This window comes from Coffea eugenioides, chromosome 2, assembly GCF_003713205.1.
Source record: "Coffea eugenioides isolate CCC68of chromosome 2, Ceug_1.0, whole genome shotgun sequence".
In the NCBI taxonomy this organism is placed as follows: Eukaryota; Viridiplantae; Streptophyta; class Magnoliopsida; order Gentianales; family Rubiaceae; genus Coffea; species Coffea eugenioides.
This window is the reverse complement of record NC_040036.1, coordinates 25,400,242-25,411,532: the sequence shown is the minus strand read 5'-3', so window position 1 is coordinate 25,411,532 and position 11,291 is coordinate 25,400,242. Positions and strand designations below refer to the sequence as shown.

The following is an 11,291-nucleotide window of genomic DNA, read 5'->3' as shown; positions in this document are numbered from 1 at the left end:
GTGACAAGAAGAAATATTTTAAAACTCAAATTCTTATTCATTATTGCATGGGACATGTGTTAATCAACTAAATAATATAACGAGTGTAACGGAAAAAATTATAACAAAGAATCTCTTGTCAAATAATTAGCTTTCAAGAAACCATATCTTTATAATTTCAACATTTAGCATACAGATCTTTCGTGAAGGGATTAACAAAATTTGGCTATTAATTACTTCAATATTTAATCGCTCCATAAACGAATTTTTACAACACTTGTCTCAGAAATGTTTATTGATATTTGCCGTAGTCACGACTCTCGGTTAACTAGCCATAGGCTGATGATTCTTGCTCTACAATAGCAGAGGTCAAATTACGTTTAAATGATAATTGCTAACCCCTTTACTAAACCATCAAAAAGTCCAACCAAAATACAGTGAACTTACTCCAAAAATTAACACTTTTTTTTTTTGCCCCGGCGGGTTTTTTTTTGGGGTGGTGGTAACAGTTTTGTACACAAGAATGTCTTTTTCCATGTGTCAACAGGATAGGTTATATTTGCATAGAAAACATACAAAGAGGGGTTGCAGTTTCTCCTTTTCCTTCTAATCCTTCTCCTATTAACGAATTACGTTTTGATTAGCGTTGAAGCTGATCAAGCAACACAAGAACCAAGGTTTGCTTTTAGTACTTAATCGATCATTCCCTCAATTTAAAAGTTAGGGGTCAGGGGACATGCAAAGTGAAACTATTGTACTGCAAATCTTGGTGCTTCGTCAACTTAAAAAGGCTACTTACTTTTTTGCTCTTTGGAATAGAATAATCATCGATCTTCATAAGATTTTCATGGAATATGGTGGGCAAGAGCTAGAAACCAGGAACCACAAGCCATGAAACACCACAAAATTCATACACGACAAGAAATGAGGTTCCTCGGTGGACACAAAAATTCGACAGGCTCTTGCTTTTTTGTTTCTCTTGTTCTTTCTTTTTACCTTCTCATGATCTTCTACTTTTATTGCTTAATGCTTTGAACTTTGAAGGAACAAAAATCTCTCTTTTTGGACTCTTATTTCTTTCTTCATATTCATATATATGGCAAAATTCAGCGAGTCCACCTCTCTTTCCTTGGTGGGGTTTCTGTCTCTTGGTCCCAATTTGATAGACATCTGAAAGAGACGTACAAGAGGCCACCCATATCTTCATCTTCCAACTTACTTCTCATCCCCCATACATTTGCATGTTCCTCAAAGAGAACCATTTGATCAGCATTTAATGCTCATTTTGGTTATTTTAGTACTACAAATACCATTTCCGGCTGTGCAGAAGAAACCAACAAATTTTGTTTCCTCCTTTCAGTTGCTAGACCATTAGTCAGATTCATCACTTAGTATCACTTCCAATGTCAAGCACGTCCTTCTCTATTGTTCTTCTACTTCTATTTGTTGCTATCTATTCATGTAATGCTCGACCAATTGGCGCCATCAATAAACAGAGCAACATGGCAAAAAATTCCCATTTTTCCAGCAAGGTTAGTAAATACTACTTAGAGGATTTCACTTTATTTTGTAACTTGATATGGTTGATAGTAAAAATTAAAAGTTTTGGGGCCGTCTTTTTCGCAGAATGAAGAGAAGTCAAGTCTTGCTAGGGTTTCTGTTTCCTCAAATGAAAAACCCTCGATCCAAAACAAATCAGAAGCACCCAAAGAAGGCCTGAACTCCCCTGCGGAAAATGGGGTGAATGAGAACAATCAAGGGAGAAAAGCTCAGAAGCTTGCAGAAAAGAAAGATGAGGTGAAAGACGGTGATCATGATGAGAAAATTAAAGATGGAGATGATGATCATGCTGCTCAAACAGAGTCTATGGCTACTGTTTCTTGGATGTTGCCTCACCGGAAAAGAGAAGAGCCGCAACCGGGGTTCAACTTGGATTATGATCCACCCCAGACACATCCTCCAGTTCACAACTAGCAATATATGTTGAGCTGCTCATCCATCATTTTCTGCTGTATCTGACGATAACTATTCTACCACCTTTCTGAAAGCAGATAAGTTTTTGAGAAGTTAGCTTTGTTATTCTGGGCTGATCCCCTGATGATCATGATTCATGATCAGTGCTCATTACTATCGACATGATCTGTTTAACAGCCTTAACAGTTTGTAGTGTAGTTACTTTAACATCGCACCATGAACTTGATGTTCTAATGATGTCCCGTCAAATGACTTAATCAATTACTGTAAATTGAGTTATGTTTTGAAGAAATTGAGGCTGAGTAAGCCCACATACTACTACTACATTTTCCTTCATTAGAAGCTCTATGTTTTGGTTTCTAAATTTGATATTCCCTCTATTCATGGTGCATGATCATTCAACTAATTGAAACTGATAGCAAGATAAGATGAATATATGAGTTTGTCCACATGAAACGACAAAGTGGATTTGTACAGCGTTACTAGAGGATGAAGGAAATCAAACACGGAAGAGGATTTGCTTGTTTCAATGTCGATTTTATGAATTTGATTGCTATGGTCAATATGTATGATAATTGCTAATAAAACATCAGCTACAACCTAGTAATCAAAAGTATTCATGCATTGATCGTCGCAGAACTAGGATGCAATCCAATCTTCTTATTTCTTGCATGGAAAAAAAAAGCACTGGTTCAGATCAAAGTGGATAAAAACAAGGCCCTTTTTCATCAATGTATCCTGCTTGTAAATCAATAACTATATTTGGAGAATGCCAAATTAAGAGAAAAACGATAATCAGGGATATTTCCTATATCTTCCATGTTCGTTGGCAGCTTTAGCTTTTGGGGTTGGTGGTTAAGTATTCATTGATTCATTCCGAGAATGTCGTTATGGGTTGCTGTCGGCACTTTCAGTTTTATGTCAATTAACATTTCGCAGAAGATATTTGGATTGGTCGGTGGATTAGTTGGGAGCATTCAATTCTACTACTATGTATGATCAGCTGTTCAAGATAATCCAGCATTCCAGCCTACTTAGGAAAACCTCTTTATACTTAATTGTGGTTGCACTACGAGATAATTGTCATGCATTACAGCAAAGATCTTCGTACAATACCTATGTTTCTTTTTTGATAAAAAAAAACAAATTTCATAACGAATTGATGGAAACCGTTCAACACAATACCTACTAAATATGATTGTATTGAAATAATTCTCATGGACCACTGCAAAGATTTTAGGATCATTATAAGGTGAGCAAATTAAACCTTTTTTTTTTGTGTCAAGTGGGAGATTTTGAACCTAAAATCTTCTACTTACAATCCATTTCACTTTACCACTCAATCCAACCATTTTCCTGTGAGAAAATTAAGCCTAACCTAGCTTCTCTAATATTAGGAATATTTTTTATGTCTAAATTCTATGATTTGATACAACAAAGGATAAAATACAAAGTAACAGTTATGCAACCCTTTTCTCTGCCTCTTTAGATGTGCTAAACTATTTCGTCGTAGATGTACATGGCGATTTGATTAGGGCAATAGATTGTGTATTTACATCTCAGATTCGTCTAATAATGGATAATTGATGGGCATATTGTTGGTTGAACCAAATTGAGATTTGGAAGGCAAGACTAATTAAGACGTATACTTTAAAACTATATTTTTTTTACAAGAATATGATTTAAATCTTTTACCATTTTATGCGAATTTAAAAATATTTTTAACTTTTGGTAGGCAAACTCTAATTTTCTATAAGGATATAAATGAAAACTTTCATTTTTTTAATGAGATATAAAATAATTTTTAAAATCTTGAGGAGGTCGCCCTTCCTGCCCCACTTTGCAGCAGTCAATTTGTCATTATGGTGAGGTTTATGTGTTACTTTTTAAGAAAAGTAAAATTAAGGTGTTAATCATTTAAAAAAGTAAATTAAATAACTGCCTAGCTGCAATGGGTAGTGATAAATGGGACAAAGTTTCTATCCCAAGAAAGTGCTGGCCGTTTCATCAAGAGTATGAGTTTCAGCCATTCCCAAATTTGAGACTGAAATTTTGCAATCCCGAAAATTATAGATTGAGCACTAATTTAGTTAAAACCCTAATTTAATACTGCATATTGGTATTTCTGCTTGAAACCAATTCTTAATTCTTTGAATCCACAAGAATTAGGAGCATCGCTTACTCAAAAAAGTTAAAAATAAAATAACTCAATGAAAATGCCATCATTTACTTGTAAACTCGAAAATTCTTTGTTCTACCATACAAAAGATGTTATAGCTGGTGTATATTTGCAGATGTACCTGTATGTGAATATGCACTGCCTGTATGTGAATATGCACTGCTATTAGTGAAGAGAATTTGAATGATGTTTGTAAGAAAAAAGAACAAACAAATCTTACATTAGAATTGAAAATATGCATAATACAGTGCAGAAGACACACTTGCTTCAATACGGCAAGTACTACTAGACATTACGGTTGGGCAAAGACAAGTTGGACCAGTATTATCTCATAAACCTCCTTACTAAAACTTGGATTCCGAAAGTTTTGTATAATGTAAGAGCTGAAGGAGTACAATTAGAGTCAAGCTATTGTAATAGAAAGAATACGAATCCAATAGTCTTACTTACAACTCCACTATCAGCGTTATTTACAAAAGTTAAATTTCCAAATTTTGCATAGTTGTCATTCATTAACGTTGATAGTGTATAACAGTGTGATTAATCCTATATTATATATATATCAAACACGCCAAGAAATGAGAAAAACAAAGTTTGGACAGAGGCTCTTGCTAATTGATTGTGCTTGTCAAGATATAAACTACAAACTCGATTAGGAATTAACCACCCTACTTGATCAATTGATTCGATGGATAATGTGCTTCTTTTAGATGAAGGATTTTGTATAGTTTCCAAAGTGTTGTTTCCTTGCCTTGTATCTCCATAAATAATACTCATGTGAACAAGCGAATACCTTCTAATAAATATACGTTTCCCACCAAACTCTAGTTATTGTTTGAAGTTGAACCGATTGTATCTCTTATGGCATTGCGTTGCTGTCTTCTAGCTTTACTTTTATTGCTTATGATCTTTTTCTGATTCCTTGAAGGGAATTCTCCCTTGCCAAACTTTTATATCTCTCTTCATGTACATGGCAAAATAAACAAAATTACCTCTCTTCGTTGTCCTCATTTTAATAGAAATGTGAGGCAGACGTACTAAATAGCACCCATAAGTTGTTCTTCCTTCTAAACTTCTCAAAACTCTAATCGCCCATACAATCTGCATGCTCCATAAAAAGAAAAACCCAGCATCTAAGGCTGATTTGAGTTGCATTAGTACTATAAATACCCCTATCAGCATTACAGACGAAATCAACAAGTTTCTACCACCTTTTCAATCATCCAAATGCATTAGCCCTAGCACATCTCTTCCCATGTCTGGCACATCCTCTTCTCTCCTTCTCGTTCTCCAGCTATGCCTTGCTCTCTCTGCATGTATCGCTAGGCCAATTGGCAACAATGAAAACGAGCCTGGAAAAAGCTTTCAGTTCTCCTCAGTCAAGGTTAGTAAAATATTGATCTAACTTCATGCATCTTAATTTAGTTCCCAAGGGTGTATGCATCTACATACTTGACACTTTGACAGCATGCACAATAAATTCATCGAGGGTTTTGTGCAGAATAAAGAGAAATCAAGTCTTGCTGGGGTTTATATTGTATCGAATCCAATCCCCAAATGGGCACCAGCTAAAATCGGCAGCTCTCTCCTGAAAAATGATAAGGTGCATGAAGGATGCCATTCAATTGACATTTGCTAATTTAAACACCATAAACTTAATTATTGAGGGTAACTTTTGTGCAGAATGAAGAGAAGTCAAACCCTGCAGGGGTTTATATTGTGTCGAACCCAATCCCCAAATGGGCACCAGCTAAAATCGGCACCTCTCTCTTCAAAAATGAAAAGGTGCATGAAGGATGTCATTCAATTGACATTTGCTAATTAAAACACCATAATTAACTCAATTATTGGGGTAACTTTTGTGCAGAATGAAGAGAAGTCAAGTACGGCTGGGGTTTATATTGGGTCAAATCCAAAACCGAGATGGGCACCAGCTAAAAGCAGCAGCTCTCTCCTGAAAAATGATAAGGTGAAGGATGATATTCAATCGCCATCTGCTAACGATCATCTTGATGATGAGAAACATGAGGAGAAAGTTGATCAGACATCTGAGGTAGATGAAGCAAATGATGATGATACAACCGAGATTCCTGCGTCTCGGAGTTCCGAGGATGAGCATCTGGGACAGGAACGACCATGGTATCACGTCGATTACGCACCAGTCAGGACACATCCTCCACATCACAACTAATTGATATGTACATGTTCATCCTGTCGGAAATCTAAAGGACATATAGCTTCATGATCATGAGTTAATTGAAAGCTCTTTCAATCATATTTGAACCTTATTAATTATCCCTAAGTTGATCATGAAGACGATTGTCTCAATATATTACTACTTGGTTACTGCATCTATGTGTTGAATTATCTGTTGAAGAAGTGGAAGATCAACAAGGCATTACTAAAATCTATACAGTACTAATTGTAGAGGTGTTGGATGCTTTTCGCCTTTTCCTTTATTCCTTTTTCGGGTTAATATGGGCAGCTCAATTCAAAGACGAGCGGTTCCATAACTCGTTAGTTCTTGTCCTCTATTTACATGGAATAAATGACATGCCACCATCTTATTAAAGTCTCACGAATCATTGACTTATATTTGGGTTTAGTTGGATTAATAGCCAAAATATTGCTACAAAGTAAATCGTTAATTTGAAGATGTTCATCAGCATTTGAAGAAATTGATAAAGTTGTCAAATCATCAACAAACAAAATTTCTTTTGATGACTATACATTAAAAAAAAAAAAAAAAACCTTATCTATCTCACCTTTATTTCTCTATGCTGATGTCATCAATGATTCATAGAGGTTTCGAGTTGAACAAAGGAAATGCCCAAAGAGTCAAGATAGAATATTCATAAGGCTCGATTTAATGCCCCATCAAGCTACATTCGATTGGAAGACTGCCTCCTAACAAGTTTTTACATGTCTGCTAGAACGATGAACAGAATGTCTTTGGAAAAGGGAAATTGCTCAGCACTATTAAGGTTTCCAATTTTTTTTTCCCAGTGTAAGTGAAGGTTTGGAATCCGAAAACTTTCACTTACACTCCATCTTTCAAACCATTTAACCTATCTTTCCCTCTGTTAAAGTTTCCAATTGACCTTAATTGAGGTGGCTCGGATTCGAACCATTAACTTTTCAAGAAAAAAGGACAAATTGCATTTTTTATTTTAAATTTTTTAAATTGAATAACCCAAATCAGTCCGATTTAATTGTGGCCCAAATCTAAGTCATTAATTATTTCATTTTAATTGTGGGCAATTGGAAAGGGCTTTATCCATTCTATTCGTCAAATTTGTAGTATCCATTCTTTACTTCTATTCTTTTGTGTATGTTTCATAACATTTAACTTTTGCTATTAATACAAATTTTAATAAAATTATAATATTTTATCACAAAAAAAAGTAAGGGGCCTCATCCCATATCTACAACTAATTTTGTTTCAAGTAACTTAATTTCATGTATCTTTTCACAAAGTTTTTGTAATAAAATATTTCTACTAACACATTCCAAACTAACCAATAACGTAAGTTTAACAAAAAATTCTCAAAAATAGGAGAACAAGTATACAACTTTCCTACGACTAGGAGGAGGAATGAGTTAAGTGATTTGGAAAAGAGAATATAAGTTAGAGGTCTTAAATTAAATTGCTCTCACTTACATTTAAAAAAAAAAAAATCTTCCCTGAGGCTAAGAATAATCCTCAAAAACATAAATAGATTAAATAAATTTATTAGCAACTGTAGAACTAGAATGTCTGTTAGACTGACCTCGGAGAGGGCCCGCGTTCACCCCTGCTACTATCACCAGCACCACCCCTCCCAAAAAAAAAAAAAAAAAATCATGGGTTCCCGCCAGAAAACGAGAAAAGAATTCAATTCCACTTCATTTTCTCTGGGGCTCCTATTTTGGAGTTTTTGAGTTAGTTGGTGAGAAGGAATTTTGAGGGAGATGGAGGAAGCGAAAGAAGCAGGATCTTCACTGGAGTGTCTGATGACGTCCTTCAACAATCGGATAGCCCAGCTCCAACAGCTCCTTATCGCTCGTAACAGTTAGTAATTTGGTTCCTCTTTCTCTCTTTAATCAAATGCCGATATTACGACTATCTTTTGGTTCATTTGCTTTTTTTTTTTTTTTTTGGGTCATTAATTTCCAGTGTACCCAGCAAGCAACATCAGCGATTTAACCGCAATCGATGCAGCATTGAAGGGCATGGAGCTTCAGGTTCACAAAATCAAAGACCGCTTGCGCGAAGAACGCCAAGCTATCCCCAAAGCCGAAGTACTTATTTCTATCCAATTCAATCAGCATCCTCTTCTTAATTACTCGTAATATGTGATTTACACGATAAATTCCCTTTTTTTATATAGTATAATGTGTCAATTTCTTTGATTTCTGTATAGGGTTTTTTTTTAAAGACCTTCATCCCTAAACTGTGGTTAATGATTAAGATTATGTTTCTTTACTACACAAAATCTTGGATTGTTTTATTTATTTATTTATTTGTGATTATGTAGTTTGATTCGGTTTACTTGTAAATTAGGGCAACAAAGTTCCCCCACCTTCTGTGGAAATCCCTAATTTATCTGATTTTGCATTAGATTTACACAATGACAAATTTTGATCCGATATTTAGTATTTCTTTTAGATTTTTTTTTTGTTTTTAATTCTGCAAAAATATAACTTTTCTCAACTTGACTTAGCGCAAGTAGATTAGAGATAGGAGAAGGTATGGAATGAGGCTTTGTGGTTTCTGTAATTCTGAATTCTTGTTGTAATTGTAGAAACTGATAAAGGCATCATTGAGGCAACAGAAGATATTGAAGGGTATATCTGCTTGTGTTCCGGCTTATTTGCCTGAAATGATGACTAGCAGAAACCAGATTGCTCAAAATTGGTATCTGTTCATTTTCTGTGTGTGTTTGTGTGTTAGGATAGGTTCATCTTTCTGTATTCTTATGGTCTGCCTGGTGGTACACCTATCTTTGTATTCATCAGTGTCCCCAGTGTACCGCCACAGTGCCAAGACTATCAAAGTATTGAGTCTTTGAAACTTGAGGAGCCTGCTGCACCCAAAGTAAGGAATCCTTCTCTTAGTTTATGTTCTGTTAAAAAGTCGTACACGTATTACTCAATCCTGGAATCAATGTCATGATGAATCGATCAGCACAATAAACTGGTATAGAATGTCAAGGTAATTTACAATATGTCACCTCTCAGAAGATGAGTTTGAGAGCTCATTGCTCTGTACTATGGTATTCTGCAGTAATTGTACTATGTAGATTATTCACCCACACTGGGTTTTATCAGTTGGGTTTAGTTAAATTATGGCAATATTAATGTTAATCCCATTTCTGCTTGAAATGAAGAGTGACAAGGTCATCCTTTTTTCCAATCTCATATCCAGGAGAAAAAGGGACGTGCATCTGCACCGCTTTGGTATATTACTGCAGATGAATTGACTTCCTTGCCACAGTAAGCATATTCCAGAAAATTTACTCAGATAAGTTTGTGAGTATCAAGCATTAAGGATTCTATTTGCGTCCTTATTGTGTCTTTAGTACAAACAATTCTCTAATTGATAGAAGTACTTTCCTGCAAATTTCCTCCTCCATCGAAACTAAGTATTGCCCTCTATTTTCTCTGGCTTCTGGACTAGAAAACGCAGTACCTGGAAGGATACATTCAAAAAATCAGATATCTTGTAGCTGTATAATTCATGCATTCTTCTAACTTAGCAACATATAGGTACATGAAAGGAAGGCTCACACTGGACAAGGTTAATGCTGCCATTAATGACATGGCAGCCTATGCTGATGCCAATGCCCAACTTATAGCAGCACCACGGAAGAAGGTCCCACTGCATCTTTTCTTTTTCTCATTCACCTTTATCTTCATGCCAATTACCCTGATTGTGCTTTTGTTTTCCTTTTCTGAAGCTGAATGAGAGTACCTTGGAAAGAGCTTTGGTGAGTAAATCTTTCGCACAAAAGTTTATCTCTATTCATCAATGCTCAATTGAAATATTGATGCTTTTGCCTGTGATGATGTTGGCGTCCAAAACCAGTGCCTTATCTAGTAATCTCACTGCAAGCATGTCATTGGAAAAGATGGCACGATCAAATTGCTAATGGAGCTATTCTGTATATGTAACTGTATATATTGTAATCTAGGACAGGAGAAAAAAAATTGGTGTTAAAATCTAAGTTTGAATCTTCTAAATTGGTTCTGTTTCTTTCCATGCTTACCCGCACCTAGTGGTGTCAAGTTACTTGGAATTCATTTGCATAACATCTGATGTTGCTAAAGCCCTGCAGGAACTAAGGGAGATTGCAACGTCAGAGGTTAACAAAGGAAAACACTTCTTCCTCGAAACTGATATCAAGGGGCCTACATTGAAGTTTGACACTACAGGAAAAGGAATATTGACTGTGAGTATTTATTTAATCACTTCCTGATAACAAATTGTCTGCTAGAATGGGGGAAATTAACTTAAGAGAAATCCAGATATAATTTTTAGTTAAGTAATTTATCATATCTAGGATTAGAGACAGTGAACAGGAAGTGATACTGAACAAACATGTCCTTTTCTCCTAGTGTGGCCTGTCTGTTATGGCATGTGGCTGCAACATTTTATGATCTTGAGACAAGTACCTATAGAAACAAAAATGAGGCAGGTCTTTAGATTGCATTTTTATAGGTTAACCTTGAGGATTGCATTGCAGGTCCTTCGACATCTTGGTCGCATTACCGAAGACAGAATTGGGCATCATCGTGTAATCATTCTTTTGAGGCCTCAGTAGATTGCAGCACTTAGATTTGCTTATTTTGAACTGGAATTCTTCACCTTACTAGCACGTCATAAGGCCAGCAGAAGCCATGGAATTTGGATTGAACAATATTTTAACGTTTATCCTTTATCAAAATTGAGTATTCTCTGAGCCCTTTGTTGCAGAGGATTACAAGGCCTAAATGAGCTGGATCATTCAAGGATCTTTACACGGAATTTCATTAGCGCGACAACTTCCAAAGTTTATTCAAGGATCATTCACCTTAGAATCATGAGTTGCAAGTTTTACTGCTTTAGAAGCTTCTTGATAATCAAATCCAAATATGAGACAACTACCTCACTCTCTGTTCTTTCCATTGTTTATGGTGC

The 11,291-nt window shown here is 35.6% G+C and overlaps 2 protein-coding genes across 2 annotated transcripts; both read left to right on the top strand.

Moving 5' to 3' along the window:
- Positions 1 to 5,349: 5,349 nt before the first annotated feature.
- On the top strand, positions 5,350 to 6,470 carry LOC113759564. Its single transcript, XM_027302138.1, has 4 exons — positions 5,350 to 5,516; positions 5,634 to 5,735; positions 5,816 to 5,917; positions 6,000 to 6,470. Exons 1-4 carry the CDS (start codon positions 5,388 to 5,390, stop codon positions 6,321 to 6,323), a joined length of 657 nt encoding a protein of 218 aa, XP_027157939.1. The 5' UTR covers positions 5,350 to 5,387; the 3' UTR covers positions 6,324 to 6,470.
- A 1,500-nt stretch (positions 6,471 to 7,970) lies between these two features.
- LOC113762838 (spindle and kinetochore-associated protein 1 homolog) lies at positions 7,971 to 11,073 on the top strand. Its single transcript, XM_027306458.1, has 9 exons — positions 7,971 to 8,183; positions 8,289 to 8,413; positions 8,917 to 9,029; positions 9,131 to 9,209; positions 9,540 to 9,607; positions 9,881 to 9,986; positions 10,072 to 10,101; positions 10,450 to 10,563; positions 10,858 to 11,073. Exons 1-9 carry the CDS (start codon positions 8,084 to 8,086, stop codon positions 10,933 to 10,935), a joined length of 813 nt encoding a protein of 270 aa, XP_027162259.1. The 5' UTR covers positions 7,971 to 8,083; the 3' UTR covers positions 10,936 to 11,073.
- The last annotated feature ends 218 nt before the right edge of the window (positions 11,074 to 11,291 follow it).